At 48.1% G+C, this 26,246-nt stretch overlaps 1 protein-coding gene across 1 annotated transcript; it reads left to right on the forward strand.

Moving 5' to 3' along the window:
- The first annotated feature begins 783 nt into the window (after nt 1–783).
- Nucleotides 784–26,240, forward strand: cfap65 (cilia and flagella associated protein 65). The gene is made up of 33 exons (XM_064311498.1): nt 784–863; nt 2,951–3,030; nt 4,021–4,199; nt 4,363–4,465; nt 6,169–6,335; nt 6,929–7,128; nt 7,534–7,658; nt 7,893–8,115; nt 8,385–8,653; nt 9,562–9,798; nt 10,266–10,637; nt 11,069–11,206; nt 12,923–13,162; nt 13,637–13,861; nt 14,073–14,219; nt 14,313–14,481; nt 14,581–14,709; nt 15,196–15,409; nt 17,230–17,358; nt 17,548–17,724; nt 17,852–17,918; nt 19,226–19,336; nt 19,520–19,540; nt 20,601–20,759; nt 21,063–21,206; nt 21,608–21,721; nt 21,911–22,054; nt 22,541–22,591; nt 23,079–23,261; nt 23,830–23,951; nt 24,308–24,694; nt 24,998–25,132; nt 25,620–26,240. The coding sequence occupies exons 1-33, from the start codon at nt 785–787 to the stop codon at nt 25,714–25,716; spliced, it is 5,337 nt and encodes a 1,778-aa protein (XP_064167568.1). The 5' UTR covers nt 784; the 3' UTR covers nt 25,717–26,240.
- The last annotated feature ends 6 nt before the right edge of the window (nt 26,241–26,246 follow it).

Below are 26,246 nucleotides of genomic sequence, written 5' to 3' on the forward strand. Positions count from 1 at the left end.
TTACAGTAAACCAGAGGGGAGGGGAGAGATGGAAGGTGAACCAGAGGACAGACTAAGAACGAGGGTGCGTGCATCTCTGCATGCATGTGTGTGTTTATGGGAAGGAGCGGTTCGACTGGCTGCCAGTGATGAAATAGATATTGTACTTATTGGTAAGCACTATAAGGATAATCTAGGGTTGGGATTTGTTTGTGATTAAGTTAATTAAGATTGATAAATGCGATTGGTTAATCTAAGTTATCTCACTGCAGTTCTCTGGCATCCAACTTTTTATCTTTGATATTCCATGAACGGCTTGAGTACAATCAGGGACTACACTGGAATTTCTGTGTTAAATGAATTTCTGAGGACTCACTTCAGATTTGTGAGATCATTCGTGAGATCAGGGAGCTTTTCAATCTGGTATAAAGCTCGGGACTACCATAGCACCAACCGCCTTGTTTGATGGAAAACACAATTTAGAAAGCGTTTGCACCCACTCTGGGTCGATTTAGAAAATGTCGCTCGGAACTCCGAACCCCCCCACTGAGCTGTCCAGCTAGCACATTATTTATTGATCCAAGCTTAGGAGCCATAATGTTTTATCCCTATCCGATAAAGGCTATTCCAATAATTCTTACTAAATAAAACATATTCCTGAAGTATGTTTAAAAGAAAACACTTAAAAATTTCGTGCCAATCTATGAGTGTAGGCTACTTCACAAATGTAAGAAAGCCTACACTGACAGATCGTAGATCGTGCCGACCTCGTGCTATATGTCCAAGTGCGGCTGCCGTGGTTGCTATGGATATGCCCGAGAAACAATTCTACACTGCTGTGGAAACCGAGGCATGCTTCGGAAGTCCGAAGTTTATATCGAATGGTTTGTTCTTTTGACATTCTAAAAATAGTCATATTTTCGAAAATGCATTGAGTTTTAAAAACTTTTTATACCTAAACAGTTTAAGTTTTTTTTCTTCCAGATAATAGCTATGCAGCTAGTTAAATGGAAAAAGGTGCCGACTATCTAACGTTAGCTTGGGGTAAGCGGAAAGGTGCGTAGTAGCTATGTTACAATTACAATTCGCAATTTACCCACTTGCCAGACGCTCTTACTCAAAGCAGCTTAAAACGTATAATTTCACATGATAAACAGACACCATGGTGAGCAACGTTAATCATATATGTACGCTACGTGCCATCGTCAAGGTGTAACGTTATATATGATGGTTTTTTTATTTTAGTAGCCTAACTGTTAAAATGTCCTGTTAAAAGCTTGCTACTTCGCAAATGCCATTGGAAATATGTCTTATTATTTCTGGTTTATGCTTAATGTCAATGTTATAGGCTACTACCTGCTGTCAGTCATTACCTGTCCTCGGCCACCTCCTCAATAACAGGTAGCCTGTATTTAGGTGCCGATATTTTTTAGCAAGGTAATGCATAACAGCTGACGTTAACGTTAATTTAACTAAAAATAGGAAAGCTCGCTTTTTAGTTCGTTATCCTAGCCAGGTCTCTATGTCCTTGAAATAACATAGCCTACTATGGCTTGACGTTATTTCTCCCTTAATCTAAACACGACGCATGTCATAACGTAAACATTAACTTATTATCATGTTTTATTTCGGTTTTTATCATTTCTGTTTATTTAATTCATAATGGTATTAATTAACAAACACCGCCTCTTGATAAAATTATCATATCAACATATGTAGGCCTAGTGAGAGACATTATTTGGTTATTTGAGTAGACGACTCAGCTTGCTGACTCACCGTGCTTTTGGTCCTATTCGAAGATTTAAATTGTATGTTTAACATGTAGTTTATGCCTACAGCGGTCTAGGGTAACCTTGTCTGAAAACTGTATTTGCGACGTGATGGTTTTTTGGTTCAAGACCTATAGCCTAGGTGAGGCTCGCCCTTAATTTAATGACTCCTATATCAGAACAGCATAAAGAAATTATTTTAATTCTCAGTTATATTAATGATGCTCCAAGGACAGTAAGATCCAAAAACAGCATTTGAGATTAACCCTAACGCCGCGGCGGTAATTTCCCGGCAAATGTTACACTTCACGTTTAAACCCCAGTGGATTTGATGCTGATTTGACAGAACTGCTGACGCGTAGCACTTATTTAAACCAATAACGCAAAGATCCAATACTAGTGTGAGTGTGTGTGTGTGTGTAATATAGAAAATATGTTCCACTGCCTATTATGGCGGCTGTATATTATTAAAGTCACCCTGCACGGTCAATATGACCCGAACGACTTCTCCGCTCTAAATGGTTACCAGAAAGCCTCATTTCATAGTTAAATAAATAAATATGAATATTTCAATTTGTCAGATTATAAATCAAGAACAATAACTTAAGCGACGCGACCCTGTAAAATATTTACACCCTGTAGTTTAATCAATCAGAAGAATGTCAGCCTCATTACGGAAATATGAACAGATTGTGTGATCTTTTTAAGTAATCACCCTTATTGGTTGGGATTTCTCCCTTCCTTGTCGTGTCACTTAAGTTAATGGGAAGGTAAAGGAATGAGGGACGTGGGCCATAAATTTGCATCTGTCCGACTTTAACCGCTGTACAAACGCAAGAAAGAAAGCGCAGTTTTGGTAATACACTTTATTAAATGCAGTAACTATTTGAATGCTGGATTATGTTTAGCATAGGCGGTGAAAATGATTGGTATGCGTAGGCCTACATGTGTACCTACACAGCTAAAACCACTATGGACACAAATACAGTTTAATTAAACACAGGTTCAAAACAAAACCCAATATCAGGGTGTAAATATTGTCACAGATGAACCCAAATTAAGGTGTCAGATAAGGGTTAGGGTCTTTGTTGAACTTCTCTGAACTTTGTAGATCACTGTGTGGAAAGGTGAGTTTGTCCCTTCTCTGCTGCACTAGTACATATAACCTGGTCCTGTCTGTCTGTCTGTCTGTCTGTCCAAAGGTGTGATGTTGGCAGAGAATCCAGTGAATCCCATGACCTCTGACTTCCTCCAGAGGTCACACAGCACCAAACATGGACAGGTAGTGCTCTCAGGGGTGCTAACACTGTGGCCACTCTTAGGGTTGCCATGGTACCAGAATGCACGTGTCAGCGCGATACCTAATAAAACAGATGGAACTGACTTCGTTCGCCAATAACAGAATGCTCTATTTGTCTGAGGGAAAAAATCTGTTTAATATGCTGCAGCGTGCTTAATGTATGCAAACACTTTTCCTGCATTAACCTTATTTCAGGGAATTCTAATTGGAAAAAGAATTTATAATATATAGTCACTTTCTGATTCATGTTTGTGAAAAAATGAAATGACAATGCCAAATGTTATTCCCTAGTCTAATTTTGTTTTGAATATGGATATGGTATATTAGGAAATGTTCAGTGTGTTATACGGTACATGACAGATGGCATAAAATATTTGCTTGAAATATTTAAATGTTACAAAACATTAAAACATTTAAAAACATTTAAGTAGAAATTGAAAGGATAAGATTTCTGAGTTGAATAGGATTTTGCATGGGGGAGAAATAAGGACCATAAGACAGTGGGATTTTCCAGGCCAGGTCTGCACAGGTGTGTATCGCACTTTTATACTGCGGTATTCATCACTCAGTGGCTGTTGCAGATGGTGCTGTGGATAAAATAAAATCGGAATTTGATAGGTTTCTTGTGGAAACCAGACCCTGGCTTGTGTGTTGTGGTGTTTGCTGGAGGGTGTCAGAGGACACAGTCCCAGGGCGAGGCCCGTACAGCCTGCTGAGAGCTGCCTGTCCCACGCTGCTTCCTCCCATGCAGCTACGCTCTTCAGCAGCACCTGCAGCTTGACAGAGAGATAGACCTGATCATGTCCACTGGCTGGTCCAGCTTTGAACTGATCTGAGTGCTCCCTCTGGTGGCCGTGCATGGTCACTGCATGATTGTAACGGTCTCATGGCCATTCTGGCTGGTGTGCTAGTGTCTCTCTGTGGTCTGTGGCAGTGAAGCAGGGGTCTCAGTGCTGCATGTCTGTCCCGCAGGGGGCGGTGTCCAGGAGGTCGGGGCAGCTGCAGAGGGCGGGCACGTCCAAGCGCACCCGTTACCTGGGGGTGGAGACGTGGGCGGAGCTTGTGTGGGACAGCTGGGAGCTGGGCCGGGAGTACACCAAGAGCCTGCAGCTGAAGAACGTGCACGGGAAACTGCAGAAGCTCAGCTTCAGGTGAGTCCCGCCCAGGTGAGCGGCCCCGCCCCCACGCTCTGTGACCGACGCTCTCGTCCTTTTGCAGCAGCGTGGAGCTGGACAGGGCTGGGCCCAGCGTGTGTAGCTGTTGTGATTTATGATGATTTTGTGTTGATTGGTGTGTGTGTGTGTGGCTCCCCAGGCCCCCTGTCTCACGGGTCTTCTCCACGCCGTTCCCTCACACCATCTCTCTGAGCCCCGGCACGACCTCCACCCTGCCTGTCACCTTCCGCCCGCTGGAGAGGGTAACGCCCCCAAAAGCGCAGCCTTACCTGCGCCTGCATCATTAATTCAGCTTCACCTGTGTTTAATAACCTTAATACAGCCTTACCTGCGCCTGCATCATTAATTCAGCTTCACCTGTGTTTAATAACCTTAATACAGCCTTACCTGCGCCTGCATCATTAATTCAGCTTCACCTGTGTTTAATAACCTTAATACAGCCTTACCTGTGCCTGCATCATTAATTCAGCTTCACCTGTGTTTAATAACCTTAATACAGCCTTACCTGTGCCTGCATCAGTAATACAGCTTCACCTGTGTTTAATAACCTTAATACAGCCTTACCTGTGCCTGCATCAGTAATACAGCTTCACCTGTGTTTAATAACCTTAATACAGCCTTACCTGCGCCTGCATCATTAATTCAGCTTCACCTGTGTTTAATAACCTTAATACAGCCTTACCTGCGCCTGCATCATTAATTCAGCTTCACCTGTGTTTAATAACCTAACGCTTCTGTGCCTGACGCTCCCTGGTACCTTATGCAGCACTGGGCTGGATCATATGGCCCACTGTGCTGTTAGTGATTATAAGCCTTATGTGTGCTTGATTAGTTGTGTGTGTTGGCTACCTTACAGCCACCTGTCTGCACTCTTCAGCTTCACCATCGTTCTGAAAGCCTAGCACGCCTCACCTCTGCCTTTATCAGCTTCCCTGGTAATAACCTAAACGCAGCCTTACCTGCGCTGGCATCATTAATTCAGCTTCACCTGTGTTTAATAACCTTAATACAGCCTTACCTGGCCTGCATCATAATCAGCTTCACCTGTGTTTAATAACCTTAATACAGCCTTACCTGTGCCTGCATCAGTAATACAGCTTCACCTGTGTTTAATAACCTTAATACAGCCTTACCTGTGCCTGCATAATTAATTCAGCTTCACCTGTGTTTAATAACCTTAATACAGCCTTACCTGTGCCTGCATCATTAATTCAGCTTCACCTGTGTTTAATAACCTTAATACAGCCTTACCTGTGCCGGCATCATAATCAGCTTCAGCTGTGTTTAATAACCTTAATACAGCCTTACCTGTGCCTGCATCATTAATTTCAGCTTCACCTGTGTTTAATAACCTTAATACAGCCTTACCTGCACCGGCATCATTAATTCAGCTTCACCTGTGTTTAATAACCTTAATACAGCCTTACCTGTGCCTGCATCATTAATTCAGCTTCACCTGTGTTTAATAACCTTAATACAGCCTTACCTGTGCCTGCATCAGTAATACAGCTTCACCTGTGTTTAATAACCTTAATACAGCCTTACCTGTGCCTGCATCAGTAATACAGCTTCACCTGTGTTTAATAACCTTAATACAGCCTTACCTGTGCTGGCATCATTAATTCAGCTTCACCTGTGTTTAATAACCTTAATACAGCCTTACCTGCCAATCGCTTTACTGTGTAAACTTAATACCCTACTGCTGGCATCATTAATTCAGCTTCACCTGTGTTTAATAACCTTAATACAGCCTTACCTGTGCTGGCATCATTAATTCAGCTTCACCTGTGTTTAATAACCTTAATACAGCCTTACCTCCAAATCCATGTACTGGGATACTGGGGAGGACTTTTACTTTCTGAACCTGGATTTTGCCCCTGTGCGTATGAAGCACGGAAGGGTCTTTGGGTACTCATTAGAAAGTGTGTGCGTTCTCTCCACGCAGCGTGAATATTCGGACAGCATCGAGTTCCGCAGTAGCATGGGAACCTTTCAGGTGTCCCTGCGTGCCACCGTCCCGCGCCATGCCCTGCTGTCCCCCGAATCAGTGCTGCTGCCCCCCTGTGGGGTCCTAGACAGCTCCCAAGCCTCCTTCCTGCTTCGCAACTCCAGGTAGGGTCTGCACAGCTGGGACGGGGGCGAGGTATGGGGGTGTCTTGAGCTGTAAGGGACAATGCCTTGCTGACTTGTTGCAATGAGATGAAGGGTTTCCTGTCTCTTGGTATATATCTGATTGTGCTTCATTCATGTCTTGTCTGCATTAGTTTACCTGGGCATGTAGTAGAAGGAGAGACCCCAGGAGCAGCTTGCAGTGTTTCAGGCCTGGCGTATCACAGTACTGGATGATACAGTGCCTCTCCTTAGAAAGTGGGCAAAATGACAAGCCTAGATAGGCTGAATCGCCTGTTTTCATCATCAAACGTTCTTCTATTTTGTTCCAAATGTTCGGAAAAGACATTTGTGTTTCTGCAAACATTTTGGCCTTTCTGCACATCCTGTTTCAAAATGTCCTGCTCCATCTCATCCTCTCTCTGATACCTTTTATGTCTCTGTCAGTAAGTTGCAGTGTGCTGTCTGTCTCAGTAAACTGCCAACACACCTGTCTCTGTCAGTAACTACAGACACACTGCCTGTCTCTGTCAGTAACTGCAGACACACTTCCTGTCTCTGTCAGTAACTGCAGACACACTTCCTGTCTCTGTCAGTAAGCTGCAGACGCACTTCCTGTGGGAGGTGAGCGATCCATTCCGGCTGTCTCCGGAGGGCGGCGTCCTGGGCCCGGGGGAGGAGTGTCACATGACAGTGCTGTTCAGACCACAGGGGGCGCTGGTGTACCGGGTGGAAGCAGTCTGCGTGTTTGGAGAGCAGGGGGAGAGGCGGTGCAGTGTTCTCTTACAGGGCCTGGGTGAGCGTCTCTCTCTCCCCCATTCTTCTGTATCTCATATCAGATTCAGACATACAGGCAAGCTGCCCACCATTTCCAGGAGTAACTGAAAGAGTCAGTTTGGTGAAATGCACCCCACTTACAGCTGTGTGTACCCCTCATTCACAGCCAAGCACCCCCCCTTACAGCTGTGTGTACCCCTCATTCACAGCCAAGTACCCCCACTTACAGCTGTGTGTACCCCTCATTCACAGCCAAGTACCCCCACTTACAGCTGTGTGTACCCCTCATTCACAGCCAAGTACCCCCACTTACAGCTGTGTGTACCCCTCATTCACAGCCAAGCACCCCCCTTACAGCTGTGTGTACCCCTCATTCACAGCCAAGCACCCCCCCCTTACAGCTGTGTGTACCCCTCATTCACAGCCAAGTACCCCCACTTTCAGCTGTGTGGCGTGGAGCAGGAGGATGGCTACAGTGTGCTGGAGTTTGGCAGCGTGCCTATCGGCCAATCCCTGAAGAGACACTTCCACATCCTCAACCCATCCTCTGTGAGAGACAGGCCACTCAGCTCACTGACACAGATTCTTATTCAAATTTAATTAGCATTTATCTAAAGCAGGTTGATGCCAAAACTGATGATGCCATTAACAAAAATAATCTCTCTCTCCCTCCCTCTCTCTCTCTCTCCTCCCTTACGCTTCCCTCTCGCTCCCTCTCTCTCTCTCTCCCTCCTCCCTCCCTCCCTCTCTCTCCCTCCCTCTCTCTCTCTCTCTCTGCGGCAGGTGAGCGCCTCCTTCAGGCTGGCGGGGGTAGGGCGGGTGCCGCTGGAGGGCTCCGCGTTTGTGTGCGAGGAGCAGGAGGGCCGCTTGGCCCCCGGGGGCCGGGTGAAGGTGGCCGTGTGCTTCTCCCCCCAGGCGCCCGACTGCAGCAGCGTGGAGTACCTGCGCCTCACCTGCCACGGGGGGCCCAGCAAGGCCTTACTCAAGCTCCACGGCAACAGCACAGGTGACATCAGCCGACGACAAGGGCACGCATTAGTATCACCAAATACGGTGTTTATTTCTCAGTACTGGGTAATGTAGTGCCTCTCGCTAGAAAGCAGGCAAAATGACAAGCCTGGACAGACTGAATCGCCTGTTTTCATCATCACCCCTTCCCCAGGGTTAATTAGACAGTATTTATTGGTCATGTGTGAAATACGCGTGACAGTCATTTCTTCATTATGGTTAATTATCGTGCTTTAGCCCTGTCTCTCCCTTTGGCGCCCTCCTCAGGCCCGGAGGTGTCATTGCAAGCTGCGGTGCTGGACTTTGGCTGCGTGGCCCTGGGCGGGGAGGCGTGGCGCGCCGTGGAGATCGCCAACTCGGCGGCCGCGGAGGCGCGCTTCCAGTTCGACGTGGACGCCGCGGGGCACAGCGTCTTCGCCGTGGACCCGCCCTGCGGCACGTTGCCTGGCAACGGCCGGCTCACCCTGCGCGTGCGCTTCCGTCCTCAGCACCCCATCGCCCACCACCGGAGGGCGCCCTGTCTGCTGCTGCACAGGGTAAGTGTGGCCAACATGTCATCGTACACCAAACACCAGATCCTCACGTCTGTCTGTACTCATCAAAATATGAGTATTCACCGTTTGAAATGTAGCTGTAAGCGGTATCTATGGGGGGGCGAAGCACAAACAAAATACCCCGCTGTGTATAAGTACAAAAATAAAACTTATCCTATATTTGGAAAAAATGAAATGTGTGCCTCAAATTAACTCAAACCTGCCCCCCCCCCCCCCGGTCAAAAGGAAGCAGATAAAACACAACTACCTGTATTAACTGATCACTGCCTTGTAGCAGTTTCTGTTTTCGTAGTTTCATATTTAATAACGAATAACATTCAGAATTTAAATATCCATACACGTGAGTTTTAGCTGTAGCTCATTGATAAAAAGGGATGACATTACATTACATTACATTCATTTGGCAGACGCTTTTATCCAAAGCGACGTACAAAAAAGTGCATTTTCATGATCGTAGACAACTGCTGAACACGGGTTCAGTAAGGTACAATTACTTATTTTGTACAGCTATTTCTAGCCGAGAACAATGAACACTATTCTGGTCTAACATCTGTAAAGCCAACTAGGCAGAAGAATAAGCTACAGTATTAGGACAAATACAAATTACCAAGAAGTGCAGGGATGGGGCAACATGTAACAAGTGACAGGAAAAAGGGTTTTTTTTTATTTTTATTTTTTTAATACAGCATGGTGGTGGTTAGTCTAGGTATAGTCTGAAGAGATGAGTCTTCAGGCCACGGCGGAAGATGGGTAGTGAGGGGGAGGTTCGGAGAGGGACGGGGAGTTCGTTCCACCACTGGGGAGCTAGGGTGGAGAAGCTCTGTGATCCCTTTGGGCGGGTGGGAGGGGTTACAAGGTTACAAGGTTACAAGTAAACTCACTTCCTACAGGAACCTCTGTTCCTGGACATGATCGGCACCTGTCACTCAGAGCAGCTGAAACCGGCCGTCCTGAGGCCGAAACACCTGCGGCTGTACGACCTGCACCTGGCGCGGGGGCTCACCCGTTACCCTCCCGACATCCTGAGCGCCATGCTGACGGAGGGGAGGCTGCGGCTCGACCAGGAGGGGGCGCTCCTGCTGCCGGAGGTCAGTCCCGCGCGTGAGCCGAGCGGCGCTGCTGGGAAGGTATAGCAGTGAAAATAGCGCGTGTGAGTGTGTGTATGTATGTATGGCAGTTTGCTTTTGCTGTATGCATCATTAACATGTCCATGGCGTGTGTGTGTTTGTGCGTCTGCATGTGAGTGAGTTTGTGAATATGTTTGTTTTTGCGTGTGTGCGTTTGTGTGTGTGTGCGTGCGTGCGTGCGTGCGTGCATGCGTGTGCGTGTTACAGTATGTACGGAGTGTAGCACAGTGGGTAAGGAACTGGGCTTGTAACCGAAAGGTCGCAGGTTCGATTCCCGAGTAAGGACACTGCCGTTGTACCCTTGAGTAAGGTACTTAACCTGCATTGCTTCAGTATATATAATCCAGCTGTAAAAAAAAAAATGCTATGTAAAAAAGTTGTGTAAGTCGCTCTGGATAAGAGCGTCTGCTAAATGCCTGTAATGTAATGTAACGTAACTCTGACCGTGACTGTGTATGAATCCTCAGGCTGCCCTTGAGCGCCCCCCTGTGGAGAGCGGCGTGTTGCCCGAGAGGGATCCCGTGGAGGAGTACTTTCGGGAGGGCGGGGCTGAGCCGGCGGGCGTGGCCGCAGGGACGGGGGCGGGGCCTCACGTCACGGCGGACCCCGCCGAGCTCCTGTTCCGGGGCGGGGCTCGCTCCCTCCCCCTCTCCGTCGCCAATCGCACCAAGGGCCGGCTCAGCCTGACGTGGACCACCGCCCCCGGCTCGCCCTTCTCCGTGTCCCCCCAGTCCTGCGACCTGCCCCCCCTGAAGAGCACCGCCTTCAGGGTCACGTACGCCCCCCTGCAGCACAACACCCTCCACGCTGCTCAGCTGGAGTGCTTTGCCTGGTACAAGGTACTGCCGCTGTGCTACCCTGTAGTATTATGCAGATTATATTATGTATAACTGCATTAGCTGTAAATACCCACTTGTATGAGTGAGTCATGTATGAGTGCTGTGTGAATAAGCAGTAAATACCTATCTGGTGTAGTATGACTGGATGGTGTGTAAATATCCTACTCTATGAGCAATAGTGTGTAACTGTCCCGGTGTGTGAGTGAATAAGGCATAAATACCCATCTACATGGGTGAATGTGTACCTAGCTGTACAACTGAATAATGTGTAAATACCATACTGTATGTGGGAATCTTAAGTATCCTCCTGTATGAGTGAATGTTAAATATTCTGCTATGTGTGAGTGATGTGTATATGTGTAAAATGGGGGCATCATTTCAATTGCTGATTTGCTGATTCAAGGTTTCCCCCGTGTCTGTGCCCGGGGCAGGTTCTGCGGGACCATCGGCTGGTGGAGGAGCCCACTCTGTGCCCTCCCTGGTGCGTGACCGTCAGGGTCAGCGGCCACTCCTTCCAGCCCGGCTGCGAGCACTTCACGCCCCGCTTCTCCCTGCAGCGCCCCCTGGTGGTGAGTCCGAGATGGCTGTTGTGTTTGTCTGCTTTACAGCAGGAGGGGGTTCACATGTTGAGTGGGGGGGGGTTGGGTTTGACTGTTTTTTTCTCCCCTCCCTCTCTCCTTTTCAAATTTTCAAATTCAAATTCAAATTCAAAATGCTTTATTGGCATGAAATACACTTGTACTTATTGCCAAAGCGTACACATAGAAACAGGAACAGGAAACATGAAATACGAACAACATTGTGGAAACGACAACAATGCAATCAACAGTGTGGCAATGGCCACAACGAGTAGGCTATACAATAATAACAATAATAAAATCATAACAATAATAATAATAACAATAATAATAATAATAATAATAATGTAAAAGAATAAAAAAATTTAAAAAAAGATAGAAATTAATAAATAATTAAAATAAATATATTTGTGGTGGTCAACCAGTGTCCCTCAGATTATGGCAGGCCGAGATGTACTTTGCTGCTAGTGGAGCCGTTGGCCTTTCTCCTAGCAGGATTTGCATTTTTTCCTCATTTGTTTGGGAAAGGAAGTCTTTTATAATTAGAGAAAATTTGTTGAAATAATGTGTCCTAATTTCTGAATATTTTTCACAATGTAGGAGAAAGTGCATCTCTGTTTCCACCTCTCCTGTCTTACAGTGACCACATATACGTTGTTCTTTTGGTAACCATGTATTCCGGTGTCTGCCTTTTTCAATTGCAAGTGCGTGGTCACTGAGCCTGTACTTGGTCAGGATCTGCCTCTGCTTTGTATCTCTGACAGAGAAGAGATATTCAGCCAATTTGTAGTCTCTTTTTAGGGTCCGATAGCAATCTAGTTTGTTTTGTGTTTTGGTTACATTATCCCAATATTCCAGATAAGAGATTTTGGTCTGTTTCATTACTTGGTTTACTTTGATTTGTTGGTAAGCAGTGCTGGTATGAAGCTGGTCTGTGATTTGTGTTAGTTGGGTTAATGGGTTAGTCAGCTTCATTACCAGCTGACTGAGGGGACTCTTTTCATGACTGAGCTCTTGGGCTTTCATTGCCTTAAATTGCAATGTGTCTTGAGGACTTGAATTGAGGTGCATCCAGAATTTTAACGCTCTTTTTTGGATGTGAATCATTAATGGATAATGGCCTAATTCTGCCCTGCATGCATTATTTGGTGTTTTCCTTTGTACTTGTAGGATGTTTCTACAAATTCTACATGCAGGGTCTCTATTGGATGCTTGTCCCATTTGGAATAGTTCTGCTGGCTGAGTGGACCCCATACCTCACTTCCATACAGTGCAATGGGCTGAATTACACTATCAAATATTTTTAACCAGATTTTAATTGGTATAACAATTTTTTGAAGTTTTCTTTTTATAGCATAGAGTGCTCTTCGAGCTTTTTCTTTTAAAGCATTCACTGCCATGTTAAAGCTCCCTGATGCTGTAATTGTCAGACCAAGGTACGTATAATTTAAAGTGTGATCTAGGGCGGTGTTGCCTAGAAAAAACTGGAACCTGTTTTCCTGTTTTATACTCTCCTTTTCTTCTCTCTCTCTCCCTCTCTCCATCCCTCTCTTCTTTCGTTCTCTCTCTCTCCCTCTCTCCATCCCTCTCTCCCCCTCTCTCTCCTCACTCTCTCCCTCCCTCCATCTCTTCTCTCCCTCCCTCTCCCCCTCTCTCTCCCTCCCCCTCTCCTCACTCTCTCCCTCCCTCCCTGTGTTCCTGCTGCAGGTGTTCCCCGCGCTGGCTGAGGTGTGCTACAGGACGGTACTCCTGCAGAACGAGGGGGACCTGCCCCTGGCCTTCAGGCTGGGCTCTGAGGGGACCCCCTCGGTCAGCGCGCACCCCCCGAGCGGCCTGGTGCACCCCGGGGCCCACCAGATCCTGACCCTGAGGGCGGTCCCGCAGGGGGACCCCGCCCACGCGCTGTCCGTCTCTGTGCAGTTCAACGCCTCCCCCAAATACACACAGGTACCAGGAGAGCGCCGATCGGCATTCAGTGTGGTGACTGTGTTCTCATCTCCCTCATCATCGTGTACTGGCTCTGATGGTGGCTAGTGAGCAGTGATTGTTTGTGTGTGTGTGTGTGTGTGTGTGCATGCATATGTGTGTATGTGTCTGTGCTGTGTGTGCATGTGTGTGTGTGAGTTTACTGTGTGTGTGTGTGTGTGTATCTGTGTGTACACGTGTGTATTTATTGTGTGTGTGTATTTGTGTTTGTGTGTGTTAACTGTGTGTGTGTGTGTGTTTGTGTATTTGTGTTTGTGTGTGTTAACTGTGTGTGTGTGTGTGTGTGTTTGTTTATTGTGTGTGTGAGTTTACTGTGTGTGTGTGTTTGTGTGTGTTAACTGCGTGTGTGTGTTTGTTTATTGTGTGTGTGAGTTTACTGTGTGTGTGTGTGTGTGTTTGTTTATTGTGTGCTTACGGTGTGTTCCTGTGCTGCAGGCCCTGACGGTGGTCCGTGTTGTGGAGAGGCCGCGGGTGGCTCTGGAGGGGGACGGCGCGCTGTTCTTCAGACCCACGGCGGTGGGCTACAGCTCGGTCCGCTCTCACGCCCTGACGAACACAAGCCGCCTCCCCCTGCACTTTCACTGGCGAATCCCCAGCCCCGACGGCCGCGTGCTCTCCGTCCAACCGGAGAGCGGCGTCCTGCAGCCCAACGAGGCCCGGGTGAGTGGGGGTCGTCTCTCTCATTCCAGCCCCTCACCCGTCTCTTTGTGTTGCCCGTTGCAATGTTATCAGGACGACTACTCGTGTAGTTTAGTCCTGTAAGCTGTGCTGTGATTGGCTGGTCTCTGCCACTCTGTGGTTTAATAATATTACTATTTATTATGTGAATGGCTTCTTGTCTGTAATTTGATTTTTGATTGGCTGGTCCCAGGTGCTGAAGTGGTCCTTCTCGCCATTGGCCGAAATGCAGTACACTCTGAGGCCCTGCCTGACCTTCTGGCCAACCCAGTTGCCTGGAAGCAAGAAGTCCCGCCTCTTTCTCCAGGTGGTGGGGCTGGCCTCCACAGGTTCCCTCCAGGTCTCTGTCGATCGCGTCTGTCGACCTTTGACCTTTGATCATGTGATTGTTGTTGGCGGGAGTGCGACAGTGACAGGATCTCTGCTTCCTCAGGCAGAGCAGGCCGTGACGGACCTGGGCCAGCTGCTGGCTGGCAGCTGCCAGTCATGTGACCTGCCGCTGATCAACGACGGCCCCTGCCCCCTCAGCTTCTCCCTGGAGGTGAAGCAGTGCATCGTGGGTCCCGGGCTGGAGGAGGAGGACGGTGACGGGGACGCTGTGGGTAAGGGAGAGTCAGTGGACGTGACGCTGTTTACTGCACTGATCTGCGGGGTGTCTGCAGAGCTGATCCCTGTCCTCTCCCCCCCCCCCCTCTCCCCAGCGCTACAGCTGGGCTGTCACAGAGGCACGGTGCCGGCCCGGTCCAGGATGGTGCTGCGGTCCACGGTGAGACCGGCCTGTAGAGCCCAGTACTGCTGGACCATCAGCTACCGGATCCTCAGCTCATCCGGTACTGGAGCGGCCTGTGTGTGTGTGTGTGTGTGTGTGTGTGTGTGTGTGTGCACTGCGTCAGTGTTCTGCCACAAGCACAAGAGTGACTGTGACTGGTGCCCTAAGTCCCCTCTCTACTGTGATTGGTTCCTCTCTCCCTCAGGAGTGCTCTGATTGGTGCGTCTCTCCCTCTGGAGAGCTGTGATTGGTGCCTCTCTCCCTCAGGAGAGCTGTTATTGGTTCCTCTCTCCCTCAGGAGAGCTGTGATTGGTTCCTCTCTCCCTCAGGAGAGCTGTGATTGGTTCCTCTCTCCCTCAGGAGAGCTGTGATTGGTTCCTCTCTCCCTCAGGAGAGCTGCGATTGGTTCCTCTCTCCCTCAGGAGAGCTGCGATTGGTTCCTCTCTCCCTCAGGAGAGCTGTGATTGGTTCCTCTCTCCCTCAGGAGAGCTGCGATTGGTTCCCTCTCTCCCTCAGGAGAGCTGTGATTGGTTCCTCTCTCCCTCAGGCTCAGAGCTGGCGGGGCCGGCGCACCTGTGCCAGGTGAAGGCCGAGGGCGTGTTCCCGGTGCTGCAGGTGACGGACGCGCGGGGGAGCGGGGGCGTGGCGGGCCTGAGCAAGCTGCAGCTGTGGGGGCTCTTCTCCCTGGACGCCCTCAACGCCTACCTGCGCCGTGACCCCACCCCGCCCGAACTCACCTACAGGGTGCCCACGCGACACAGGTGCACCTGCGCAGTGATAATGAGCCCTATAGGAGCACCGCTGCACTGCGTCCAGTTTCACCTGGAGCGGTCACTGCGTGCTCTGCTCATGTTTAGGGAAGTCTGAACAGTGCTTGTGTCACGGTTTGTGTATGTATGCGTTTGTGGGTGTATGTGTGTCTGTGTGTGTGTGTGTATGTATGTGTGTGTGTGTGTGCGCAGCGTTGTGTGTAGTATGCTTTGTGTGTGTGTGTGTGTCTGTGTGTGTGTGTATGTATGTGTGTGTGTGTGTGTAGTATGTGTGTGTGTGTGTGTGTGTGTGTTGTGTGTGCGCACGCGTGTGTGTAGTATGCGTTTGTGTGTGTGTCTGTGTGTCTGTGTGTGTGTGTATGTGTGTGTGTGTGTATATGATTGGCTCATGGTGTGAGTGTGTGTGTATGTGTGTGTGTGTAGTATGTGCTGTGTGTGTGTGTCTGTGTGTGTGTGTGCGCACGCGTGTGTGTAGTATGCGTTTGTGTATGTGTGTGTGTGTCTGTGTGTGTGTGTATGTATGTGTGTGTGTGTATATGATTGGCTCATGGTGTGAGTGTGTGTGTATAAGATTGGCTCATGCTGTGAGTGTGTGTGTGTATATGATTGGCTCATGCTGTGAGTGTGTGTGTATATATGTCTGGCTCATGGTGTGTGTGTGTGTGTGTGTATATGATTGGCTCATGCTGTGAGTGTGTGTGTGTATATGATTGGCTCATGCTGTGAGTGTGTGTGTGTATATGATTGGCTCATGCTGTAAGTGTGTGTGTATATATGTCTGGCTCATGGTGTGTGTGTGTGTGTGTATATGATTGGCTCATGCTGTGAGTGTGTGTGTGTATATGATTGGCTCATGGTGTGAGTGTGTGTGTGTATATGATTGGCTCATGGTGTGAGTGTGTGTGTGTATATGATTGGCTCATGCTGTGAGTGTGTGTGTGTATATGATTGGCTCATGGTGTGAGTGTGTGTGTATATGATTGGCTCATGGTGTGAGTGTGTGTGTGTATATGATTGGCTCATAGTGTGAGTGTGTGTGTATGTATGTCTGGCTCATAGTGTGAGTGTGTGTGTGTATATGATTGGCTCATGCTGTGAGTGTGTGTGTGTATATGATTGGCTCATGCTGTGAGTGTGTGTGTGTATATGATTGGCTCATGCTGTGAGTGTGTGTGTATATATGTCTGGCTCATGGTGTGAGTGTGTGTGTGTATATATGTCTGGCTCATGGTGTGAGTGTGTGTGTGTATATATGATTGGCTCATGGTGTGAGTGTGTGTGTGTGTGTCTGTGTGTGTGTGAGTGTGTGTGTATATGATTGGCTCATGGTGTGAGTGTGTGTGTGTATATATGTCTGGCTCATGGTGTGAGTGTGTGTGTGTATATATGTCTGGCTCATGGTGTGAGTGTGTGTGTATACATGTCTGGCTCATGGTGTGAGTGTGTGTGTGTGTGTGTGTGTGTGAGTGTGTGTGTATATGATTGGCTCATGGTGTGAGTGTGTGTGTGAGTGTGTGTGTGTGTGAGTGTGTGTGTATATGATTGGCTCATGGTGTGAGTGTGTGTGTGTATATATGTCTGGCTCATGGTGTGAGTGTGTGTGTGTATATATGTCTGGCTCATGGTGTGAGTGTGTGTGTGTATGTATGTGTGTGTGTGTATATGATTGGCTCATGCTGTGAGTGTGTGTGTCTGTGTGTGTGTGTGTGTCTGTGTGTGTAGTATGTGTGTGTGTGTGTGTATACATGTCTGGCTCATGGTGTGAGTGTGTGTGTGTGTATATATGTCTGGCTCATGGTGTGTCTCTCTAGTCTCCAGGGCTCTCCCTGCTTCCTGACTCCAGTGCTGCTGGACTTCAGCTTCAGTGCAGCACCGTTGGGCTCAGAAGCCTCCAGTGTGCTGCTCATGCTGGAGAACCCGGGAAGCATCCCTGTGGACTGGTGTGTGTGTGTGTGTGTGTGTGTTTGCTTGTGTGCGTAGAGTGCGAATGATTGTGTGTGTCTGTGTAAGAGGCCAGTCCCTCTTCCTCAGCACCACTCCCTCCGTTATGCTCCGCCCCCTCTCACAGCAAACTCCGCCCCCTCAGCACTGCTCCGCCCCCCCTCTCACTGCGCTGCTCTCTGTCTCAGGTGCTTCCTGTTCCCGGAGGACCAGCAGCTGGAGCTGGAGTGCTGGGCGGAGAGCGTGGAGTTCAGCCCCGCGGAGCTGCAGCAGATGAAGGTGCAGGAGCACAGGCTGTTCTCCGTTTCCCCCCGCTCGGGAACGCTGCACCCTGGCCAGCAGAGGGCAGTGCAGCTCACTCACAGGTCAGGACAGGCGCAGACAATTCAATGTTCCAGATTGCTAAATTAAAATGGAAGTCAGATTTAGAAGTTTTCTGCCGTCAGTCGTTTTGATATGAGCAAATGCTAAGATAATCTCTTCTTCTCTTAGGCATGACTTTGCTGGAAGTGACCTCCTCCCAGTCCTTCTGAAATTATCCCATGGCAGAGAAATCCTGGTGAGATCCCCTTTCACATTATAGCCCTTTCCCACTGTAGAGCTGGAACCAGGCTGGCTCATTACAGCCCTTTCCCACTGTAGAGCTGGAACCAGACTGGCTCATTATAGCCCTTTCCCACTGTAGAGCTGAACCAGGCTGGCTCATTATAGCCCTTTCCCACTGTAGAGCTGAACGAGGCTGGCTCAGTATACCCCTTTCCCACTGTAGAGCTGGAACCAGGCTGGCTCATTATAGCCCTTTCCCACTGTAGAGCTGGAACCAGGCTGGCTCATTATAGCCCTTTCCACTGTAGAGCTGAACCAGGCTGGCTCATTACAGCCCTTTCCCACTGTAGAGCTGAACCAGGCTGGCTCAGTTAAGCCCTTTCCCACTGTAGAGCTGGAACCAGGCTGGCTCATTATAGCCCTTTCCCACTGTAGAGCTGGAACCAGGCTGGCTCATTATAGCCCTTTCCCACTGTAGAGCTGGAACCAGGCTGGCTCATTATAGCCCCTTTCCCACTGTAGAGCTGAACCAGGCTGGCTCATTATACCCCTTTCCCACTGTAGAGCTGGAACCAGCTGGCTCATTATAGCCCTTTCCCACTGTAGAGCTGAACCAGCATGGCCGTGGCTCATTATAGCCCTTTCCCACTGTAGAGCTGGAACCAGACTGGCTCATTATACCCCTTTCCCACTGTAGAGCTGGAACCAGGCTGACTCATTATAGCCCTTTCCCACTGTAGAGCCTAACCATACTGGCTCATTATAGCCCTTTCCCACTGTAGAGCTGGAACCAGACTGGCCCATTATAGCCCTTTCCCACTGTAGAGCTGAACCAGGCTGGCTCATTATAGCCCTTTCCCACTGTAGAACTGAACCAGACGGGCTCATTATAGCCCTTTCCCACTGTAGAGCTGGAACCAGGCTGGTTCATGATCCTATGAATATCTGTTGTTTTTATTCTTTGAATATATATGTATGTCATATTATTTTAACTTAAGGGCAATATATTTCTACATACCCTGTCTTTGCATAAGATAAATGTCGAATGCAAACTGCAGTACAGACTGTGCTTGTATGTAAGTCTGTAGCTTATTCTTCTGCCTAGTTGGCTTTGCAGATGTTAGGCCAGAATAGTGTTCATTGTTCTCGGCTAGAAATAGCTGTTCAAAATAAGTATTGTACCTTACTGAACCCGCGTTCAGCAGTTGTCTACGACCATGAAATGCACTTTTTTGTACGTCGCTTTGGATAAAAGCGTCTGCCAAATGAATGTAATGTAATGTAATGTCTGTATGTGCACGCGTGTTCCCCTGTCTCCAGCTGAACTTCCTCGGCGTGACGGTGGAGAGAGACAGGCCGTATGTTCACTTCCCCTCCAGCCGACACACCTTCACACCTGTGCCCATCGGGGGGTTCAGCCCCCCGAAACAGGTGAGCAGCGTCAGCGCTGAGCTCTGATTGGACCGTGTCCAGAACCTTCTCTGTGCCTTCTGCTCTCAGTCTCCTTCATCTGCGTACTGTTAATGTTAACGATTACAATTATTATTTATTTCTATTGATATTATGATATTATCGACGGGTGTATAGGCAATATAATAGAGTGTGTTACTCTAGGTGTATGAGCTGTATAATAGAGTGTGTTACTCTGTACAGGTGTATGAGCTGTATAATAGAGTGTGTTACTCTGTACAGGTGTATAGGCTGTATAATAGAGTGTGTTACTCTGTACAGGTGTATAGGCTGTATAATAGAGTGTGTTACTCTGTACAGGTGTATAGGCTGTATAATAGAGTGTGTTACTCTGTACAGGTGTATAGGCTGTATAATAGAGTGTGTTACTCTGTACAGGTGTATGAGCTGTATAATAGAGTGTGTTACTCTGTACAGGTGTATAGGCTGTATAATAGAGTGTGTTACTCTGTACAGGTGTATAGGCTGTATAATGAGGGTGTGTTACTTGACAGGTGTATAGGCTGTATAATAGATGTGGTTACTCTGTACAGGTGGTATAGGCGATAATAGGGTGTGTTACTCTGTACAGGTGTATAGCTGTATAATAGGTAGTGTTTACTCTGTACGGTTATAGGCTGTATAATAGAGTGTTGTACTCTGTACAGGTGTATACGCTGTATATAGATGTGTTGTTATCAGGTGTAATACTGTATAATGGTGTGTTTACTCTGTACAGGTGTATAGCTATATAATGGAGGCGTCCCTGTAGTGTTCTACATTGACACCGGCCTCTGGAGCAGGCTGACGGTAGGAGAATTTGCTGGCACCGGTCTGCATGCTCACCCCCTCGGGAGGTGTAGCTCGGCTGCACGGCAGCTGGAGTGGATTTCTGTCCCTGGATGTGAAGACTAACAGTGCGTGATCCTCATCGCCGTCTTTTCTGTTCGTCGTACTCATGTTTGTGTGTCATCCTGCACACGTTGTGCTACAGGTTATTGTGTTTTTATAGTCTTACATCATATTTTATGGTTTTGTATGTGTTCCTGCTAGTGCATGTGTATGTGTAGTGTCCTGTCGTAGTTTATGGTATGTGCACTGGTGGTTCTTTGGTTAGGCATGGCTAGTGCGTTAGGTTTTTAGTGATGAGTGCATTGTGGAGGTTGGCCCTATTGCTCACATTGATCCTGAGTGCGTTAGTGTGTATGTGTAGTGTACGCTCAGCGACTGTGCTGTGCCCTGCCAGGTGGACGTCCCTGTGCACGTGCTGGAGGGGGACTCGGCGCTGGTGCGGTTCGAGGGCCGGGGGTGGGACAGCCGCTCCGCGGGGGAGGTGCCCCCGGCGCAGCTCCAGGGCTGCGCCCCCTCTGTGCCCAGCACACAGCGGGTGGCCTTACCTGGGCAGGTGAGAAGGCTTCGCCCGCACCAGCTCTCCCTCACTTACGGGAACGTGCTTCAATTAGCCTAACGTCAAGATGTTAGTACCCAGAATTAGGGGAATTCTGAACAAGGTTCTCATGCCTTCCCATGGTGCTGCTGGACTTACTGTGTGTGTGCAGAATCTGGTCTTTATTAGAAATGTGTGATTGTTTGTTTAATACTGTGTCTCACTCCTGGTGGTGTGTGTCTCTCTGGCTGTGTGTCTCACCCTGGTGTGGGTCTCTCTCCCTGGCTGTGTCTCACCCCTGGTGTGGGTCTCTCTGTGCAGCTGGTGTTCCTGTCAGAAGAGCGCGTCTCTCTGGGAGATATCCCTGTCTGCTCCCGCAGCACCCGCATCCTCTTCCTCACCAATGTCTCCCTCACAGAGAGAGTCCTCTACACCTGGAACTTGCCCCAAGACCGCAGCCAGCAGGTCTGTGTGTGTGTGTGTGTGTTTACTGGGCTGTATGTACAGGTGGCGGTGTGTGTTGTATGTGTATGTGTGCTGAATGTGGTGTGCATTTACAGGTGCAGGTGGTTGTGTGTGTTGTATGTGGTATTGTGTGTTTAATATGGTCGGGTGTGTTGTATGTGGTATTGTGTGTTTAATATGGTAGTGTGTGTTGTATGTGGTATTGTGTGTTTAATGTGGTAGTGTGTGTTGTATGTGGTATTGTGTGTTTAATATGGTAGGGTGTGTTGTATGTGGTATTGTGTGTTTAATATGGTAGGGTGTGTTGTATGTGGTATTGTGTGTTTAATATGGTAGTGTGTGTTGTATGTGGCATTGTGTGTTAATATGTAGTGTGTGTTGTATGTGGTGTGTATTTACAGGTGCAGGTGGTTCCTGACTCTGGGCTCTTGGATGCAGGACAGAGTGCTCTCTGCATCCTCACCTTACAGGCCTCTGGCACCCCCAGCTTCTACCTGCTGGACCTCATCTGCCAGGTGAGAACTTACAACACACCTCCAATCACAATGCTTGCGCACACACACACGCGCACACACACACACACACTCAGTCACTGAAAGTGTTGAACTAAATCCCAGGTAGATATGTGAAGTGCTGGGTGACGTAGATACATGTTGTGTGACGAGTGAGCATGTGATGTCATTAAGCATGCGGCCCGTTGCTAGGTGACCACAGAGAGAGCCATGGCGCAGCACGAGGACGAGCTGCAGCGGTGGGAGAAGGAGAGAGAGAGGCAGGGGAATGAGTTCACCTTCACAGAGCAGGGCATCGAGCCTCCCGCTCACGCCCTCCTGGAGAAGGACGCCCCGGTGAGGGACCACCTGAGCACACGCTTGCGGTCCGCCGTGTTCTTTACCGCCATTTCAGACCGCGAGTCACACTGTACCCACAGACTCATACAAACCCTGCAAACAACCTTTTATGAGGCACTGCATGAGTCTCATCAAAAGTTCCTGATCTATGTGGTCACTTCTGGCACTACGATCCTTTCTTCACTCTAGTGTGTTTCTTTTGCACCTCTGCACCTTGAACTGATGCACTTTGTTGTACGTCGCTCTGGATAAGAGCGTCTGCTAAACGCCAGTAATGTAATGTAATGTAATGTCTCACATATCCATATCCTCTTCAATCTACTATATCCAGAAAAACCACCAAGTGCACCTCTTCCTAAAGTTAACTTCCTAAAGTTAGCGATGAACACATTGAACACGAATCCTTCTTTTCGGACAATGTTCTTTGACAGCGTGCTCTGCAGGAACCGTACTGATATTTGCTTATTTTTTTTCCATCTGTAGGAGTGTGTAACATCCGCACACAGCGCAGGCACTACAATTAGGAAGTACAAGGTGAGCCCCAACAGAATGCTCCTGGGGAGTTTGCTGTCATACCTGGAGTTACGCAGTACACAGGACTACGAAGAATTAAAACTTTGAAATATAATACATGAATAATATTATTTAAATCATTTATGAATAAAGTTAATGCCCTCTCTCACTCTGCCCCATCCCTCTCTCTCTTGCTATTTCAGAGAATGATGAAAATAGAATCCACTTTTTTATTTTCAGTCCTATAACCTATCACCAAATAATATTGAAGATTTAGTGTTAAACATGCTTTTTGCACATGCTAGCACAATATGTTGTCTTTTGCAATATAATATCCGAATATGGCACCAGAAATCCAGGTATTGAACTGATGCTGAACGAAGAGGCGATTTATTTAATAATGACTGTGTGGAGGATATGTTTCTGATGCCAGGCGTGAGGGTAAAGGCTGTTCGATAAAGTTCATTTTTCAAATTGAACATTCTCTCTCTCTGTTTCCCTGTGTCAGACTCTGCCTCCCATATGCAGCAGCGACGGTGATCTGTTTGGGGTGACGGGCGAGGCGCCGAGGCTCGCAGGCCGAGGCGAGGAGGCGACTGCTGCTCCTGCGAGGCGCCGCCAGTCTGAGGAGTTCCAGAGCTGCTTCCCCTCCCGCCTCAACTCGCACTGCTACCTGGAGCGCACCTGTCCCGTCCGTGCACTTACACCGAGTAGCCACTGTCTCCCGTCCGGCACTACTACAGGTAGCCCTGTCTGTAACCCTGTGTGTGGAATTTACACAGGTAGCCCTGTCTGTAACCCTGTCCGTGCAATTTACACAGGTAGCCCTGTCTGTAACCCTGTCCGTGCAATTTACACAGGTAGCCCTGTCTGTAACCCTGTCTGTGGAATTTACACAGGTAGCCCTGTCTGTAACCCTGTCTGTGGAATTTACACAGGTAGCCCTGTCTGTAACCCTGTCTGTGGAATTTACACAGGTAGCCCTGTCTGTAACCCTGTCTGTGCAATTTACACAGGTAGCCCTGTGTGTGGAATTTACACAGGTAGCCCCTGCCTTATTGCTGTCAGTGGTGGGGTTGTGTGTGCTGGTATATGCCTGTGTGTTAGTGTGTTGTGTCCCTGTGCCTGTGTCTGTGGATGCGTTCAGCCTCTATCCACACAGATCTCTGCTGGAAAATCTCAGCGGGTTCAGCTGCGCAAGAGTATTTTGTTATATTTAGAATGAGGCTTAGCTGTGCAGTGCTGTATTGTGATATCAGAAATGTTTTTACAGAACTCTGAAGCCTAAATTGCCCTGCCTCACCCACTCTGGGGACAGATCACTGTTCAGCCATGGTACAGAAAGAGAGATCATCACTCATACTGTCTCCTGCATCCTTAGGTAAGCCACAAATGTGTGTGTGTGTGTGTGTGTGTGTGTGCGTGTGTGTGGCTTTTGTGTGTGTGTGTGCATGCGTGTGTGTGTGTGCGCGTGCGTGTGTGCGTGTGCGTGTGTGCGTGAGAGTGTGTGTGTGTGGGTGTGAATGAGTGAGTATAAGCATGTATCTGTAGTGGTTATGTCTACATGCATTTATGAGTGTCTGAGCATTTGTGTGTATTGCGCTGGGGTGTGTGTGTGGGTGTGCCTGCATGTGTGTGACCGTGTGTGTATTTATGTGTTTGTGTGTATGTGAGTGTGCGAGTGTGCGAGTGTGCGAGTGTGCGAGTGTGTAATAAATACATATGTTCTTTGTGCAGGGGCCTCCTGGATGACCCCCAGTTCCAGCAGTCTTTAGTGGACAGCTCGGCAGACCCTGTGCCTTATTTCAGTCAGATACGATCCCAGCCCCAGCGATTCTCTTCTGCAGAGAGGCCCTCTCTGGACCACAGCCCTGAGTCACAGCTCTGTCAGGACACACTGTTGGAGTCACAGCTCCAACAGGACACAAGTCTGGAGTCACAGCTCCAACAGGACACAAGTCTGGAGTCACAGCTCCATCAGAACACACTGCTGGAGTCACTGCTTCAAGAGGACATGCTGCATGAGTCACAGCTCCATGAGGATGCTATGAGCGAGTCCCAGCTCAGTAATGACTCTCTGCGCGAGTCAGACGAGGAGCAGGGGTTACAGGAGGCCATCCGCAGGTGAGCAGGGCGGGTCCGCACTTACTAAATGCGCAGAACTCATTTTAAGGGTCTGCGTATGCTACTACTTGTTAGTATTACTTTTGTGTTGAAAGGTGTAAGATCACAAATATCTGAGTAGAATGTTCTTAACTGAACATTCCAATGCTGATGTCACAGTCACTACTGGTAATTGAAAGCAGGGGAGTTCTAGAACACTGCCTTGGAATTTTGAAACAACATTCCGAAAAAGCTACTCTACAGAGGGTAGAACGTGCGGACAGAAAGTGCATTGTGTGTGTATATGTGCTTATATTCTCTCAGGCTGCCGGAGTTTGCTGACCTGGTTGAGGATGTGCTGCTGAACACACTGCAGAACCTGATGACCGAAGCTTTCCTGGGGGAGGTGCTTCTGACGGCCCGCCCACGCACCATCGCGCTGCCGCCGTCCTCAGCCAGGTACACTCACCTGCGCCTACACTACCCATCACACTGCACAACGCCTGTACCACACCTGCATTATATACCACACCACACCTGCATCATACCTGCATTATATACCACACCTGCATCATACCTGCATTATATACCACACCTGCACCTGCATCACACCTGCATTAAATACCACACCTGCATCATACCTGCATTATATACCACACCTGCATCATACCTGCATTATATACCACACCTGCACCTGCATCACACCTGCATTATATACCACACCTGCATCATACCTGCATTATATACCACACCTGCATCATACCTGCATTATATACCACACCTGCACCTGCATCGCACCTGCATTATATACCACACCTGTACCTGCATCACAGAACATCTGCACTACACTACAGAATACCTGCGTTGTCTGTTAGGCTGTGAGCTGTGCTATGACACTGGCGTACTACAGTGTGAGTTATAACGCAGGGGCTGCCTGTTTTCACAGGAAATCTCCCAAGTGCGGCTCGAGGAAGCCTTCTGGAGGCACAGCTGGGATTGAGAAAACTACAGATCCCATCTTCCCCCAGCAGGCCAGCCTGTAGGAGCAGCAGGGAAGTTATTTAATCAGATAGTGGAAGGACGTTTTATTTTTAACCTTTAATTCCTTTTTGAAAATAATCTCTGTATCATGTCTTGAAAGGCATTGTTATAAATCTAAATATTCCAAACAGTTTTTCAGGCATTTCAACATTTATGCTTGCCATTATGCAGTCCAGATGTATTCATTTGACCTTTATATGCACAAATGTAAAATAAAACTGCAGCATTGCGCTGAGCCAAGCAGAACCCTAAATCATGAAAATCTCATCAAAAACTAAAGCATTTGCACCGATGTCTGGGATCCACTCCTGCCTGTGTCTAGAAACTAACAACTGTCACTGTGGGAGAAACCTGTAGAGAGCAGCCTCATCACTTACTCTAAAATGGGGAAGTAAGATGTCTTTATTTAAAGATTAAACTTGCATGGAATGTTTCTATGGTTTTAACTACTGAAATCCAAGTTAAATATGCTGTAATAACACTGTGACCACTAGGTGAGGTTCCCTGAGTGAGGAAGAAGTAAATGTCAACA

This window comes from Anguilla rostrata, chromosome 15 (assembly GCF_018555375.3).
Source record: "Anguilla rostrata isolate EN2019 chromosome 15, ASM1855537v3, whole genome shotgun sequence".
Classification (NCBI taxonomy): Eukaryota; Metazoa; Chordata; class Actinopteri; order Anguilliformes; family Anguillidae; genus Anguilla; species Anguilla rostrata.